This window comes from Typopeltis vanoorti, chromosome 22, assembly GCF_054136105.1.
Source record: "Typopeltis vanoorti isolate ZY-2024b chromosome 22, IOZ_Tvanoo_1.0, whole genome shotgun sequence".
Lineage (NCBI taxonomy): Eukaryota > Metazoa > Arthropoda > Arachnida > Uropygi > Thelyphonidae > Typopeltis > Typopeltis vanoorti.
The window spans coordinates 37,239,086-37,257,720 of record NC_143570.1 but is presented as its reverse complement, the minus strand read 5'-3'; the positions used below and the strand labels follow the sequence as shown (position 1 = coordinate 37,257,720).

Below are 18,635 nucleotides of genomic sequence, written 5' to 3'. Positions count from 1 at the left end.
TAATAAAAAAGATGATTAATTATTATTAAAATAATATCATCTGCCCAATGAACCTTTAAATTGTCATGCAGTAAATATAAAGTATTAGATCAGTAACATCCGGGTTATTTGTAGTTCAGTGAAAAGGGCAAATATGAGTTTTATTTTCAACATGATTGAAAAATAAATAAAACTTTCAGTTTTATTTATTTTTGGAGGGAGAATATTCTCTACAATTTTTAGAAGCTACATAAAATATCAATGACTGATTCAATATCGAAAAAGCATTCAAGTATGTTTTAACAGTGGATTATTTATCTTTACTACTCGTAATTTCAGTCTTTAAGTAACCAACTATGCATTCCTATTAACGTTATACTTTGCCAATCTTATTCATGAGCTCCAAATAAAATCTAGATGTGCCTGTCTTACTTAGAACTTAACGCATGCTTGTCCTGTATTTATCTCAATCTTTTCCATTGGAATTGTTTTTATGGAATCACTTGGCAGCAGTGTTTTCTACCCATGCCTGTATACTGTATAAAATTCAAAATAAACCATGCTTCTGAGCTTAGCTCTTTAATTGCCATCTTAACTACAATGTGCTAACTCCGTACAAGTGAGAAGCTTACCATGTTGTATTGTATGTATGTAGAAAGTTCAAGAAAATCATCTCTTGAGATAATCTCATATACAAATCATATAAAATAATAACTAATAGCATTTTTAACATTTATTATTATGAAGTTGATGAAGAATTGAACTTTTTATGCAGCTTGAAGCAAGAATGCTTTTCATCTTCCCCGTTATCTGTAGAGGACAGTGTGGGGATAAGGTGTTATTGAGCTATTAAAGCTCTGATCATGTTACCCTCTTGCCATGATTTAGTTAGAACCGAGCCGAATTGAGCCGAGCCTTAGTTAGAACTTCATTGGCTACAGCATTGCCATCCATTACCCTCCAAGGCAGTGGTCGATATCGACCCCAAGGGGTCGATATAACATTGTTAGGGGTCGATTCGGGATCAGGGATCGATAGAAAAATATAAGACATCATTGTACGGCTAATATTTAATTCGGTTAATTTGGATTACCGACATCCTGAATGGCAACGCAATTAAGAGTGAATTGTGTCATGAAAATAGTTACGGAGGTCAATCAAGTAGGCCAAAATTATGTATTTATCAATAAACGGATGAATTTATTATAGGTATATTATTTAGACATTTTATGACTTCAAAATAAAATAAAATTTTATATATTATTTATCCCTCCTATCAAATATGTAATATTATTAAGAAGGACGTCAAAAGTATCCCTTTGACGTTAAGCCTATATAATAATATATACTATATTATACATACAATAAACACTAACTATAAAATAAACAATCTAAAAACTCACATAAGCGTCTTTTTTGCTTGTTTTATTATGATTACGTAATAGTAAAATAGAGGGGGTCGATAAAAGGTCAAGAAACTCTTGAAGAGGTCGACGGTCAAAGAAATTTGGCGACCCCTGCTCCAAGGGTATTAATCACCGCATCTCAAGGTCGATTTATTCCATTTCTCAACTTCCCCCCATGGTGGGGGGGAGAAGGTGGCCACTGTCGCTATTATTATTATTGGAGTTTTATACATTATAAATTTAGGAGTTTGAAATATGAAACCAAATAAAATAAAAAAATTAATTTCTTCAAAGATTAACTTAAAATAATTTATTTTTATTTCTACATTTTAAATTATAAATTTAAAGGCGATTAGTTTACGTAGGTAAATAATTACTTTTTAAAATGTACGTCAGAACTCTTATTAGACTGCCATCTGTTGGAAAGAATGTAACTTTGTAGTTTGCTTCTTTTATATTAGCCCGACAACATTGAACATATACCCATAGAACACTAGTTATGTGTAGGGTCTGCGACACGGGAATCCTACCTCTGAAGATGCAGTTCAGTTTGATACCGCTGTTAGCGAAATGTCATGAAAAATACGCTTTCTGACAAGTTATTTTATAGACTTGTTTTGTAAGAACGAATTTTTTTTCTTTATCCAATTTGCTCCTTCGTCTCATGTATTTCTAGATTTTTTTTTTCCCTGCCGTATCAAAAAATCTCTTCCCTGTTTTTTCCCCCCAACTTCATCTTTTCCCTTTTATGATTGGTTCTAACAGACTTTCAGCAACGCATTCCCAGTAGGGAATGCCATAACTAGAAAGAAAGAAGGGGGGGGGGGCGAGCACCTGCGTTCTGTGCCCTTCGCAGCGAGGACAAAATCCCCGTAGTATAGTGACTACATCCGCCAACGTGTGGTAATCATAGGTCATCCGCGCTTCGTCTGTCAATAGCCAGGAATTTTAATATAGTTTGTGCAACCGTGTTGTGTTGCGGGATGAATTAAACATCAGAGTCTATCAAATATCGAAGGAAGATCGATCTTCGCAATGTTCCCTGCCCCCTTTTGCGATTTGCTTTTCTTCCCGTGATGATCAAAGACCATCGGACACGAACAAAAGCGAGCTTGCGTCCAAATGTACTCCCCATTCCACGAAGGGTGTACTTAGATGGGATTAATAACGTAACAAAAACCAGTTGAGAGTAACAGTCAAGATTCCGGATTTTTTTTTTTTTTTCTTTTTCTTATGTTCATTTCATTTTATATTTCTTTTTCTGTTCCTTTTTCTTTTACCTAGTTCGAAACTGTTATTGCTAACAATAGTTGCTCGTTATATTCTTGCAATAATCAACAATCATTTGGGCAACACTACTCGCGCTTTGTTGTGAAATCCACCTTCCTGATTGCATTGTTACGCAATAAGGTCACGTGCTCAGAAAGTTAATAACAGGCTGGACAATACGTTACGAGATTGTGTTGCTATGCTCGTGATTAGCATTTTTTTAAACTGCGTTTGTTTGCAGAAATCACCAAGAAATGTACTGGTATAATAAATGACGTCACCATACAATAATGTACTTGACTAGATACGCAAATATTTTACTACGGAGTTTTAATCCGAAGAAGAGGTGTCGAATGGGTCCGAGATTATCCAATTCATCATTTGAAAGAATCGGAGTTAACTCGTCTCAGCAACGTTTACTTCTAAATTCTAAATTTTAATTCTCAAGTAAACTCTTTTAAGTTACAGAACAAATGACGTGTTACATGGTTCAGTACCTTGTGCAGATGTTTGACAAGCGAACACTCACTAAGTTGATATCCCAAGGGCATCTTCATCAGACGATACATGGTGAACTGACAGCGCACGAACGTTATGTAAGCAAGTAAACAAGGCTTAGTATTAATGAAGGGCTCGACGGACGTATTCTTTGATCCAAAAACCCGTTTTCACGAAAAGAAGTACGCATTTGTTTACGTTATTCCCAAAGTGCCGATATTCCGATAAGGCGTTCTCCACTTTACTCCGTCTCATACATAAAGCACATCCGTTGGATCTACCACGCTTATTATCTCAAACCAGGTCATTAATTATAAATAATAATTTATTGAAAAAAATGTCCATTACTTTATCATCAGATCGCGTGGATCTAATACGCAACAAACAAATGAGCTGTGTATTGTTACAGACTTCTATTGTTTGATGCCACTGTTTGCCAGTAGCGCCACCTACCGGTACGTGACAATGTACGAATTTCTTCGGTGTCTGTTTTAATCACCATTCCTTTGGCCGTTTTTATTGTGTTATCTTTCAGCGCCAAGTTGATTTATTTGGTCTCATCCGGACCGAAACTATCTTGTAAGCTGAGATTTTCCTTTTTCTCGAAGTTGCGTGCACACATAGCACTCGTGCATCAGGTCTCGAGGTAATTATCCGAGCACGTAGCGGCAATTAATTGTGTTCTGACAGCTTGTACTGCACGAATATAATTCAGGCAAGCAGAGAGTGTAAGCAAGGCTTTTATCGCCACTTTTACTGTCCGAAACTAGAAATTCCGAAGTTTTTTAAAGACCGAGAGGGGGGGAAGAAATGAGAGGGTGTATTTGCGACCACTTTTGGAGTTAAGATTTTATCGATTACCTGAGTGAGTGTACTTTACATGGAACATCTTGTACTTGGCTCCGCTCATGGATGTGATCGTTGGTTGCGTTCAGTGCACAATTTATGGGAATTTTATTATGCATAAATGGACGATTTAACAGGAATAAAATGCATGAGTTGGTTGCTGCTTCTCCCCCCCCCCCCTATTTTGTCGTTTGGTAGTTTTCTTTCTCTTTAATAATATTTCGTGCGTGTGTAGATAAAGTTTTTCAGTTCGCTTTTTTTGGGTACAAATAAAAATTTTTGTCTTATTCAAATAATAGTTCTACAAATCCCATAGAATGTAAATCTATAGGATTCATTCTTCGTATTGAATATATTTTGTCTTTTTTCATCCCGTTTCTGAATTACTCAATCCTTGGCGCAACCAAATAGGATTTTTAATCGAATTTTTCCACTCTTCCCCTAATACCTTTTTAAATCATCGACAGTCATGAGCTCAGCTATTGGTGATGGCTAAGGCTAAATAACCGACTACCCACCGATTTCCAAAAGTTTCGATTAAAAGAGCGCTCCCTGTTTTCATCGTGAATAAAAGACTTCAGAGGTGTTATTTAAGTTTTACAGTTGTCCTTCGAGGTGGTCAAGTAATCATTAAATATTTGGGAATCATTTCCTATAAGTAGTCGATGACCAGGAAGTAAAATCCACATATCCCTAATAAACTGATTATATGTACCCTCGAATGTCAAAAAGAGAAAAAAAAATTCCCTCGGCTCATACGAAATGCTTATAAAATAGTTATTAGATAATATTTGTACTCGTGCACATTCGTAATCTTCTCTGCCCCAGAGGATTTCCCAGAATTCTTTGCTAATTAAAAATCTCTTGAGTGGTAGTTTTAAAATACACCAATGATCCCTTTTTTTTTTTTTTTTTTTTTCCCTCCAGAACTAATTTATTCTCTGGAAGTAAAAAGAAAAGATTTTTGCATGGCTTTGACTTTTCTGTCAGCCGTTGATGACAGTTAAATTCCAAGTATGCGTTCTTTAACGAAGACTTCAAGGCAGAACTCTTTCTTTCTGTTCGTTTTGTAGTCGCGAATTTTTGCTAATCGGTTTGTTACATGACTGTCGACTAGCATTAGGAAGAAATGCACCGTTAAGGGGGATGTTTAAGACTTTTTCCTCGATCTAATAATAAAAGTAATTTCTTCTGCCAGCTCCTTAAAAAAATTGTTGAATGCCCTTAATTGAAAAAAGCAGGTAATTACCTGCTTTTGTAAGTTGGCTAAGTTTCAAAAAAAAAAAAAAAAAAAAAAGGCGAATCTAAAAATTGGAATTTAACAACTTCGGAGCCGTAGGCGTCAGATTTGGCGAAATGAACTAATTTGATATACTTGAAATGCTCGATCTTTTCTTCTGTTTTCCACCAAGTTCTGAAATCGAATTCTTTGAAGTTCTCTGCTGCTTTCTCTCCTTCCAAGTATACGATAAAAAATACGTGTGAAAAGAGATAGTACTTCGATAAATTTAATTAATGTTTTAACAGCGTATTTTAAAACGCAACAAATAACAGAAAACTGGTTACCATGGTAACGTTTGCACTGCTTCATTTGAGTATCTTGCGCATGCGTGATATATCAGACTTCCATATGTAGCTTTGTAAACATTACTCTGGCAATCAGTGAACTGTCATATTGCGCATGCGCAACAAGGAAATAATATCTCATTCTCTTAACAATGGAAAATCGGGTCAATACAATAGAATAGATTGTGTCAAAGGATTTAGTCTAAACAATTTAAAACTCAAGAGATCGGTCATATGACTAAGAAAGTGTTTGTTACGTCATCAGTAGCAACGAACTTTATACAGAAGGTAGCTGCACCACAAAAATCGTTATAATTTCTGTTCGGTGGGCACACTACTGCTTGTCTTATCCCTCCAATTGTGTGTGAGATTTGAAATGATACACAGAGAGACCACTGAACCACAACTTTAATAATTAATAAGTAAACAGTTAAAAAGATATTAAGCCTACTTGTTTCTGTGAGAACCCTTCAGAGTCCAGAAGCTCGCATTTGGGAGGAAATTGGGGGGGGGGGGGAAGCTTCTCTGATCGTTTTGATTGAATGGATTATCTAATCAGAGAATATATCACATATAAAAGAGATGTGACTAGACTCGGTAGCATCACGCTCTTTATAATTAATGAGAATGACTTGTAGTTTTCAAATGAGATAAATGAATGTTCATCATGACCTCTAGAGGGCGCACCATTTCAGCTTCAAGTCCAATATTCATTAAAATTCTCTTTGTTTAGCTGTTGTGGAAGTGTATAGAACGAATTGTAATTTTCCTTCTATTTTGAATGATGAGATTCTAATTTGTCATTTGCAAATATTTGGAATTTTGATCATGACGAGTTACAGTTATTGCTGTAGACAGATATTAAATCGTCTCTCACTACTTTAGACATAATCGATCAATTACATTGATGCATGGAAGTATTTCTAAGATGTCTCAATTTTGTTCGTACGGATAATATTTCGATTGAATGAACTTAAATTTGTGTTCAGTTATTTCAGTTTCAAGTCCTTGAATGCCTTAGGGATAATAGAATTTAGTATTACCTATACATTTTGTTAATTTGTCATGGATTAAATAGAGATTATATTATTGTTATTATTTCATTTATTCGATTGCACTGTAATGAGCTTATTAGAGGGCGCTGTCAGTTTCCATAATATCTGACAAATGGATGCTTTTTTTTTTTTTTTGTGGAGTGTGAAGTGTTTACTCATCTTGCAGCTGGAAGAACTAGTTGTTCATGCCGGCCAAGAACCGATAGATTACGGCTACTTTGGCTTCATATGGATAGATGAAATTCACACATTTATCTGTCAGTGTAAGTCTCAAATTATGATGTTTTTTGTTGTTTTATTTACATGGATAAGAAGTTGAACTATTCGGCATACGAAAATGTCCGCAACGAAACGTTAATATATATATATATATATACATATACATACTGTGCGAGTAAATTTATATTTATAGACCTTATAAGGACTGGCTTAAAGGGGCGAAGCAAGAATGCTTTTCATATTCCCCGTTATCTTTAGAGAACAATGTAGGGATAAGGTGTTATTGAGCTATTAAAGCTCTGATCATGGCAGGAGGATAACAGCAATAGTCGAGCCTCAGTTAGAACTTCATTGGCTACAGCAATGCCATCCATTACCCTCCACGGGTATTGGATTGAATGAATCTCTCACGGTCGATGGATCCATCCACCACTCCGGTTTTAATTTTAATATTTACTCATTTGAATTCATTACATAATATTTCAATTTTATATATGTAAAGGTGTGTTCAATATTTTCAAATTTTAGAAAATAATTTAAATTACGTACAAAATGCATTAAGAATTTTTATCTAGAATAAAGGTTGCATATTTATTTTATGTTAATATATTACTTTGCTTCGCAAACTGGTTTAAAAAAAAAAAAATCCGGAATCGAAACCATCCGTATGAGTTTATTGTAACGTAACAATAGTGAGTGATGGGATGATTCAATTTACTTATCAAGTTATATTAACATAAAATAAAAATGTAACCTTTATTTTAGTTAAAAATTCTTAATAAATTTTGTAAATGTTTTAAATTGTTTTCTAAAATTTGTAAATATTACGTACACCTTTAAATATATCATAATGAAATATTATATAATAAATTCAAATGAGATGGGATAATGATATCTAAGCTCAATTTGGTATCGGTTCTATGATAGTACCTAAATCCATTATTCAGGTAAGGTATATATAAGGTATATATATATATTTTTTATTCAATACCTAGATAGTACCTAGATCGCTTCTCGGCCTTTTGGCTTAGATCAAGTGTGTAGTTCATTTTTGTGAACTTTCCCCATAAGTGTTTAGCTAAGCGCAAATTGTAGTATAGTATATGTTAGCTCAGTTATTATCGGCAAAGCGTCTCATAGAGGCACTTGATAATAAACTACAGAAGCAGATACAGAATAAACCCCAGACTGGGGCAAGAACAACACACTCGGTGGTGGGAATAGCTTAGCCCCCTCTCACCAGCATGGCTTTGCCGCGTACGCGGACCCTTGGAATCGAAGTGGAAGTTGATCTACGACCTCGATGTTTGGCCAAAGCCCTCATCGAAAGCGTCGGCGCTGAGCAGATTTTTGGGTTTACTCCCTTTGGTGGTGGCCGCTTCCAAGTAGTAGTAAGGAGTGAGCAAACAAGAGACAAACTACTTGCAGGATTCGAATGTAATGGAAAAACAATAGTTCCATTTTTGGTAGGGAGCATTACCAGACTACTTAGAATCCCCAGATTCCCTTTAGAATATATTGAAACGGATGTAAAGATCATCCACGAAATATTCGGGAAATGGGGCGTTATACACAAGGTGGAAGTCCTAAATGACGCAGAAAACCCCAAATGGAAGTCGGGTGAAGTCCACATCTCCCTCGAGATGAAAACGCACTTTCCCAACTTCATTATTATTGGATCCGCCAGAGTAATGATAAATTACCCTGGTGTCAAAAAACAATGTTTTAGATGTGGTGCTTTCACTCACCTTGGGGCGGACTGTCCTAGAGTGAAATGTAAAAACTGCCTCAAAGCAGGCCACAACCAAGAAAACTGTGAGTCAGCTTGCCTGAAATGTGGGGTCATTGACCACAAAGTGGACACATGCCCATCCAGAACCCTTGCTGAGAGGATGGGTGGTGCAATCATGCCAGCAACTCCACCAAGCAATGGAAATGACACACCACAGGAAGCTTCTCCTCTTTTCGAGGCTGCTCCTGATATAACAGAAATCCATACCTCCACGTCTAAGAAAAACCGAAAGGGGAAAAAAACTTCCACAAGCAGTAAAATCCAACAAGAAGAAACAGTCGCTATTGAAACCATCAATACCAATATAGATACTAATACAGATGATATAGATAGGGAAGAAGGAAAGATGGAGGTGAACACCAACACCTCCAAACGGCCATTAAGCCCACAGGAAGAAGAGTTGGTAACGCCCAAAACAGCAAAAGTATCTGAGACCGCCTACCCAGAAGTCCCTCACGCGAAAGCAGGGGAGACTCTCAGCCATCTCATCAGAGGTATCCCAGGGATGGCGGAAAAATTCAAAGAAGCGATAAAAAAAATAGGAGAACCTGAACTCCTCCTCCTCACAGGAGAACATGGATCTGACATCGTCAGTGCAAAATGGGGTGATATTTTCGTTGATGACATCAGCAAAATCACCCCTGAGCAAGTAGAGGTAGCCCAGGATTTAGACGAGGAGGCAGCTTCGGCGTTCTTCATAGCTCTCTGCAAACTTGACATGGCCAAGGGAAGTGAGGTGGCCAAAAGAATAATAACTGCCCACAACAAAAGAAAGACACAGTAACCACCTTGTGGGGTTTCTGTACACAGCTTCACCGGTTTCAGCTATCACAGGTGGGGGAGGACCTGAGAACCCGAGCGGCGAAGGCTTACAGCGAGGCGGTGCAGTTCCTTGTGAGCTGTATCACTCGGGCCAGATCCTTCCTCCACCTCTAAGTTTAACTTTCAATTTTTGCTTTTTTGTTTTTGTTTTGTTACATGTTTCCTTTTTAGGATTTTTCCTTTTTTGTAAAGTGAAAAATCAACGACCGTTTTAGAAACGTCCCTGGGGGGCAAACAGCTAAAACAGGTCAACTGAGGCCTCTTTAACCTACCCTACCACTATGCACTCTATCTTTATTTCCTCTCCTACTATCTGCTGACTCTCAGCCTATCTTACTCTACAGGCCGATGATGAAGATTTGTTGAACTCACAAATTATTATTAGTACCTATCATTCCTTTTGGATGACTCGATGTTGTATATGTGTATATGCATTATTGAAAAATTTACTAGTGACGGCACTAATACCACATTACGTTTAAACAATATTAATTATAACAACAGAGTGGTATGTTTTATGAAAAATGGTTCATACATATCGCACATTAATCTTTTAAAATAGTTTTCCATGATTTAGTTTACCCGAAAACTTACCAAGGAAAATTATATGTAATTTGACCACTTAATCGAATAGATTTATTTATATATTATCAGCAAAAATAGAACAATTCCTTCGGAGAAATGAATTATATACTTAATGTTTTACAATGTATAGATAGTACATATTCTAAACATTGAAAGGTTAGTTTGATACATTTTTAAGATTTATAGATTTTTTTTTTTTTTTTTTTTTTTTGTTATTTATCGGGATATTTGTTGCATAAGTGACTAATTTTCTCTTGGATGCATTGCGAGAGCAACGGATGTCTCATTGCATTTGTGTACATAATAGTAGGAGATTATACGGGGGGCTATGAAAGCAACGGATATAACCACAAGAAAGAGTATACTATTAACAGAAATACGAACGTAACTTACATTCTTATATCATCGTGTGTTCTTTCTTGTGGTTATATTAGTTGATTTAATATTTTTTGTTTTAGGTGTTTATCAGAACTTTTCAGTCACCCTCCGTCAGTTTCATATATATGGGATGGCACTGGAGTAAGTTAACTACTTATGTGCAAGGATTTTGCTTTTGAAGGTGGGAGGGTAGAGTCAGGATTATTGTAACCAATGACTTATTTCAAATCTACAAGCTGTGAAGTTCTTGAAATCTCAAGATCTGAAGAAATCTATAAACAGTTTCAAATGCCTTATACTATAGGTATCGGCGTTTTCTCTCAATCGTATTTGAAATGAGATTATGCCTGTATAGGCTCGACTGACTTCAGTGTGACATCACGCTACTGACAAAAGGCAGTCTGGGAGTTAGTATCATGTCTCAGTAAGCAGTGGAGACTTGGGTGAGGCACGATTTTACGTTATCTTTACTACTAATACTTATACAAGCCTTCATGTTTTCAGCAATTCCTATTTACACAAAGTCAGCGTGCTTTTGGACTCCGAAGGATTTTTTTTTTTTTTCATTGTCAACGCGGGCATGGAGAGAAGGGAATATTTGAGGGATTGCTTGGAAATTGGCAATCAGATAATTTCGGTGGGTGGGTGGGTGAGATGTCAAAAGGAGAAAGAGTAGGTGGGTGGATGCTCCATCACATGATCACAAGTGTGCGTTAGTATTTAAAAAAACAAACCAACTATCATACAGTACTTGTGACCTCTTCAATAACTGTCATAGTTTTCCTTAGAGGCTGCGTGTAGACGGTGGGATGTTCATACGGCACGTTACTGGAACTATCCGCTCGACGGGACTTACGGAACGGCAGGCGAAATCTCCGGTTGAGTTGTGGCACCTTGTCACCTGTGTCAGAATCTGGCACCCCCATGTATTCCAAGTCTCTGTTGTTACACGGAGTCAGGCACTCCTCGGGGTACCAGTCATCGGGGATTTGATCCCCACCGTCCATCAGGGCTTCTTCGGAGATGCAAGTGAGGTGATCGGCCCGCCTCTCTTCGTCGTCTCTCAGATCTGCGGGCGGAGCGAAAGTCAAAGTTCTCTGGTATTTGTTAGTCACCGGTGTACTGTCTCCGGAGGTCAATAAGTTGTTGCCACACATACACACGTGGCCATCGGCCAGTATTTCGGGATTCGGTATCTCCTGTTGGCCGTCATCAGTCACAAGATAAGGAGAGTCCAGACACATGTGTCGTGCAGTGACACGGCTCCGGATGTTCAACAAGAACATGGCTGCGGCTCCCAAAAAGGCACATCCTGCTGAGAAGAAAAACCCCGTCTTGGGACCTTTACTTTCGTTAATGTAACCTAAAAGAAAATTATTAAAATTACGTTTTTTACTAAGTAATAAATATAGTAACCAAAAGATGGCAGCACCACCATTAACACTAATTTATACACGTTACATGCAGGAAGGGGATAGACCACATTCAACTCTTCACTACTATTACCGTTGATAATTTCACTGTTAACAGACCTACCTGTGATTGGAATGCCCACAAGCACGGGTACAAATTGCGACCATTGCACAAATCCCCATGCGCGTCCAAAGTTCCGAGCGCGAACCCTTTCGAATACAAACATTTTCAAACTGTATTGAAATCCTCCACAGAAAATGCCGTAGAACCACACAAAGAGTACGTAGCCATGGTAACCATCTACAGCTCGGAAAGAAAGGATAGCAATTCCAATCCCGCACATGGCTGCTTGGCATAGATACTGGCGAGCTATCATACATTTGGCACTGCTACGGACGACAAGGAGACCAAACGCGCAACACCCCAAGGCGAATGCAAAACCAAGAAACGTCTGGAGAAGAATAATTGAGTTGTGCTGGAGTCCTTCATCTTCCCCGATATAGACCTGCAAAAAATAATAAAATAAAAGTTTACTCAAAATCTTTGCTGTATTACTAGTACAACATTGATATAAAATTAATAGAGGCATTCTAAACCAATTCATTATTTCATGAATTAGTTGTCATTAAAATGTAAATATCATTCTGAGCGGTTTATTCTTGATTTCCCATAAAACAAAAACTAACAGATTAATTAAATCGACATTAAAATATTGATTTCATTAACATAATCAATGAATGAAATCGACGTTAAATATTGTTGATTTCATTAATATAATCAATGAATGAAATTAACATTCACTACTGTTGATTCCATTAACATCATCAAACGCATGAAATCGACGTTCAATATTGTTGATTTCATTTATATCATCAACGAATGAAATTGACGTTCACTATTGTTGATTTTATTTACATCATCAATAAATGAAATCGACGTTAAATATTGTTGATTTCATTAATATAATCAATAATGAAATCAATATTCAGTATTGTTGATTCAATTAACATCATCAAACGCATGAAATCGACGTTAAATATTGTTGATTTCATTAATATAATCAATAATGAAATCAATATTCAGTATTGTTGATTCAATTAACATCATCAAACGAATGAAATCCACGTTAAATATTGTTGATTTCATTAACGTCATCAATGAATGAAATTGACGTTCAATATTGTTGATTTCATTGACATCCTCAATAAATGAAATCTACGTTAAACGTTATTGCTTTCTTCAACTGAATGTTAAACATTGTTTAACGAATAAATTCCAGCACGCGCATTTATTTGTTTTCTCTTTAAATAATGTTGTTGGTTACAATTGTTGAATTAGCAGACGATTTCTTAAATATCTCAATATTAAAACAGCAATTACAGTATGTGAATAAGATAAAAGAATAAAATTAATTTATTCCGTGTAGTTTTCTGTTTTATAAATCGTCTAGGACAAAGTCAACGGATGTTTATTGTAACTGTAATCTGTGTTTTCCCTGTAGTCACAAGAAGGTAACACTTGTCAACACTCATTAAGTTCTTTCGGTTTCTTCGCACTGTTTCCTCACCTTCCTCTTGATGATTTAAACAGCAGTGTTTCGAGCGAGCAGTGCGGTACCTACTTCATACGATCCGTTCGCACCACGCTGGGAAACATCGGTTGAAAAGCTGTTGTCAAGACAAGTGAAGACCACTAACCCATCTGGCGGCAAGGAAACGAGGGGACAGCGTTGGTGATGAAGTGGCTCTGTTTACACTCTAATGCTTTCGTCAGAGGCGAAGCCTTTATAGTTTAGCGGTGGTAGTGGCACGAGTGTTTGGGGGGGGGGGTGAAACTGTGAAAGATGGAAGAGCCTCTTGACAAATAACACCTCCTTTCAGTATAGAGTTGCACAGACTCGAGGATCACTTGGGAGGCCGAAAGAATCCAGAAAAAATGGAAAGATAAAAAATAAATAGTGGTTTATAGTTATTTTTTTATCGTATGTTTAAGAAGGAACACCATCGATGCTATTCAGAAAACAAATCTGAGTTTCTAAGACTTAAAAGTGAGTTATCGTTGCCTATCAAATATTACGGTCGCAGAGGCCAACATAAGAAAGAAAGAAAGAAAAATACAATATTGCAAGCAAGATCATTCCACAGACAGAACTTGCTACCAATTAGTTGTATTCTAACCAAGTCCAAAATCTGAGCAGTGAAAATTTCGAAGGTTGAATCCATCTCATCGAAATACTTAATCTAATCAATGTTTAAGTGATTTCAACTTCGCGTTCTTTTTTCAGTATTTTTGTGGGAGGGGATATAACTATTTACATCCACCACCTAAAATATGGACTACCTTATTCAAGTTAGTACTGGAAAATTTTATTCCTCGCTATGACTAAGAGAATAAAAATAAATCTTTATTCAAGTATGGACTTTACATTCGAAGGTGAGTTAGACGAGTTTAAGGGTTTGTTCTCCTAAAAATTTAGGGTTTTCATCCTGTATAAAAGCAAATTTGGTATAAAAAACACACACACTATTAACAGACAAAAATATTTTTAGTGAACGGTAGATGGCGCGATGTGGAATGGATTGTGCGGTGCATTGGTGGGCATAGACTGTGTTCTGTGGATAGAGATTAAGTAATGTAGATGGTAGGTTGGATAGTGTAGAGAGCCCTCTGACGATGAATCCTTAGGTTCTATGGCGATGTTACGTAATAATGTACAAGTAATTCACTGTTGGTCAACAATGAATACATCAGAGGCGAATGCTGGTCTTGAAATTCACGCTTGCTCTTGTTATCATTCAGGGAGTGAGAGGTGTCATTGAAGTCTGATTAGCGGAATAATGAATTACTGACCATTTAAAACTATATACTGTATTTAGAAATTTATGTACATTTAATCATACAAATACAACATTTATTTTATAAATGATATTCTATCTTTTTCAGTTTAGCTACTTGAATGCAAATTCTACCCTACGGTTCTTCTTTATGAACTGGTCAATAACATCATCATAAAAAGTTGGTTGTAACTTAATTTTCCCAAGCAACGCGCACACTTGTAAAGGCTGGCTGAATCTCACTGGTTAGAGCTACTTTGACTGCGTATGGCCGCTGTTTAAACGACGTGAAGGGAGCGGAAATGGCTATGCGCGCGCATGAAATCACAGTGCTGCAGCGAGGACCTGGAAGCTCTTACAACCGAGCAAGCCGAGGTAGCCTTGACTAGACGAGCAAGCATCGGCCTTCGATACACAACGCAAAGCTCAATCATTGCCGACCAAGCTTAAGACGTCTTCTGTCTACAAAAATAAAAGCCTAAATGGAATGCTTATAAATGCATGCATTTATTAGCAAATAAATATTACTTCTTTCTCAATTAATGAGCTTGCGCAGCAAGCATGGAGAATTCGCCACTGGAATACATACTCAATTGCAAAGAATTCTCCTTAAGCCTGACATTATTATTATTATTATTATTTTAGTGTTTACGTCTTTTCAACCAACTTGCATTTATTTATTTCTGAATTCACTAGAGATACGAGCGATGGTTGAATACTTATAATAACGACTGCAAAACCAAAAGACGAAATCTTCCCCCTCCCCCCCCCCTTTTTTTTTTTTTCTATTAACAATTTTAGACTACAAATCACAATTCTTACGGTATGCTCAATACTCACCAAGTAGAAAAGGGGCGTGTAGATACCGAAGGAGCAGAGGAACGTGGCTAACATCACCGTTCGTATCGCCCCTACACGTAGAGATGAAAAGTCGAAAAAGGGTGGTTTGTCCTGGTCGGCGTTCTTGTCTTTAATTTTCTTCCTCTGATTTTTCAGATGGAGAATCGCACGCCTTTGTGGATGATATAAGGACGCTGATCGATAGCAGATGCCTAAGAAGAAAATTAAGAACACTACTCCCGCTACCGTCTGTAGTCCTAACCTCCAACCCAGCGCCCTAGAAAAAAAATTAAAACATTTCGTTTTTTTCATATTTTTAAATAGAAAAAAAATTAAAGCATTTCGTTTATTTCATATTTTTAAATGTGGCATGTTTAGATTTGAGGGTTACACTTATAATGTTGAACATTTCGTACAGTGTAACGTATTATTGTACTGTTCCTTTGATTTCGCGATTCGAAAATCTAAGTCTACCAACTTAGATTTCGAAAATCTAAGTTGGTAGACTTAGATTTCGAAAATCTAAGTCTACCAACTTAGATTTTCACCAATTATATAATTCAACAATTGTAATTCGCCAATTAGGATAAAACAAAATGCCGAATTATCCACAGTAACATTATCAAAATTTACTTCCATATTATATTACTATTATTATTATTTTAAAAAGGTGCGTTTGATAAAATAAGATTTTTTTTAAAATATCCTTTTTTTTTAAAGAGTAGAAGTAATCAAAGTTCTATTTAATGTTTTCTTTTTTTTTTTTAAAAAGGATGACTTTAAAATAAATCGGGCCAGGCGTTCTAGGCATTTATCCAACTACTCTCCAAGAATATTGGCTACGCAAATGTACAATGACAAGAAAAAAAATTAACTAGAAAAAAAAAATGTAAAATTACAGAATGCATTATAAGAACCTTAACAAAAATCAAAAGTGAATAATTTGTTACCGAGTTTAACGGTGTTTGCAAATATTATGCATTTCAAATAACTTGAAATAACAAAATAAAGTAAGACTCATGTTTATAAATAACAGATCCGATTGAAAAAGAAAATCAAAACATGGAATTAACGTATATTGGATAAACGTAAAGAAATTCACATGAAAAAGAGAGAAAACAACATATGCTATTTCATTAGAACGAGATCTCTGGTTCGAACATTATCAAAGGACATTCTCTAAGCCTTTGCCACTAATGCTGAGTTAGCGATTCTCAGGTAGAGGGGTAGTAGTTTTTCTGTGTGAGGACGGACAGCATAATTGGCGTGTCGCAATATTAACCAGATAAACAGCATAATGAACAAACAGAAGTCCCGGAATAAATATTTTTATTAGTTGCTGAATTAATTTCTTAATTTTTCGAAAATTTTCCTGTGAAAACAACACAAATCAGTATGAATAATGGAATCCTTAAATTTAACTATATTTTTATTATTTGAAATTTAATTTAGTACAAGATGTTTCGTATTAGTGAGTCAGATTTATTTACTTTTTAAAAAAAAAAAAAATCTGTTCCCTTGAAAACCTCATTAATGCTATCTCTTTATATCTTCATAGAAATAAGACTGAGTTGAAGAAATAGACTGAAATTAAGCTTGCATTATATGCATGTATTTTTTTTTTAAAAAAAAAAAACGCCAGTTTACATAATTTCCTTTTTTAAAATAATTCCAGATATTACAGGCGTCGGATAACGTTAGCTATCTGGCTTCGTTTCAATTCAAAACATTATTAAACCAGCTACGAAACGTATTAAAATAGTCACGCAACGAATAATTGATATCAATTCTTATCCAAGATATGACACTGCAAACTCAGTAATATATGCATTCATAATAGAAGTAATATTTATTTTTTTTTTTGTTTATAAAAAAAGAACGGTTTTTGTAACGGGATAAAAGAAAAAATCGTTTAGGAAGTCGCGTATCTCATTAACACGACTGATTTTTTTTTTTTTTTTTTTTTATCCAAGTGTTTACTTCTAATATAAAAAACATGAACTTGCGGGAGTTGAGATTAAAAATAAATAAAAAAAAACTATTATGCAGTATTCAGACACTAATTAGATTTCTCTTTTTCTTATGGGGATTATTATGTCATGCTTTGGTTTTTTAATCACCCTACGGAATTCTGTAGAGAAGGGATTTGCTCATGTAAACAAAGTGTAAGGTTACGCATTGTGGACTGGAAATTATAAAAAAAAAAAAAAAAAAAAAAAAAAAAAAAAACCTGATACAAACAACAAACTCACCGCATAATTTCTCGGAGGAAGACGGAGAATATGGTAATGCCTATTCCGGTTCCGGATTGCACGATTACCTCCACACATTCCCGTTTTCTTTTGAAGTATTGTCCCATCATGAGACTGGATGTTTCTCTAGCCATTCCGAGTCCGAAACCCATGACAACTCCGTAACTTAAGAACACCTGATGGATCTGCGATGCAAACGAAGTAAACAAACACCCCAGGGCTGATACTAACCCTCCGAAGACGGCTGTTAGTCTTGTACTTTTTCGGCGACAAAAAGCGACGATGATTGGCGCCAGAAATAATCCCGATGCTGTGGATAAGGCGCCGATCCACACTATAGCATGGAAAAAAAAAAAAAAAAAAAAAAAACATTAAGTTATCACAAATGGTTACAAATAAGCAGAAGAATAATAGCATTTTCATTAAGTGATTTTGCATTGTTGGAAACAATTGAAAATACTCTCGACATCAAGTGGTTGTTTTTCTCTCCTGCTAGTATTTGGAGCATTTTCTCCCAAGTTCATTGTTTAAGAATGGAATATTCCATTTTTAATTGTAGGGGAGGAATGAATGCCGGGCGTTAATGACTTCAGTAATTCAAACAACATAATAAAGACATTATCTTATTTTGATTAGTGATTATTAATTATGTCTACAAAAAAAAAAAAAAGAAAGAAACATTCCATGACGTAGAAGCAACAATTTAATGATGAGTAGGCGGTTTCTAATGTACGTTTTGGAACAGTTGCATACAAGATAGAAGCAGTCAATGAATTCTTAGTGCAAATGGATGAGAACGAAGCTTCTCACTTAAGACTTCCATCGTAATAAATGACCAAGAAGTGTTTTAAAACGTGGGGAAATGGTTAAAAGTGAAGGCG

At 35.9% G+C, this 18,635-nt stretch overlaps 1 protein-coding gene across 1 annotated transcript in view; it reads right to left on the bottom strand.

The window, feature by feature from the left end:
* Positions 1-11,155: 11,155 nt before the first annotated feature.
* Positions 11,156-18,635, bottom strand: part of LOC150094317 (monocarboxylate transporter 12-like) — a 79,400-nt gene continuing 71,920 nt past the window's right edge. The window contains exons 2-5 of the mRNA XM_090412437.1: positions 17,755-18,088; positions 15,503-15,779; positions 11,952-12,333; positions 11,156-11,778 (exon numbers count right to left, since the gene is read on the bottom strand). Of these exons, the coding sequence (XP_090268563.1) occupies positions 11,156-11,778; positions 11,952-12,333; positions 15,503-15,779; positions 17,755-18,088 (1,616 nt within the window). The remainder of the gene's footprint in view (positions 11,779-11,951; positions 12,334-15,502; positions 15,780-17,754; positions 18,089-18,635) is intronic.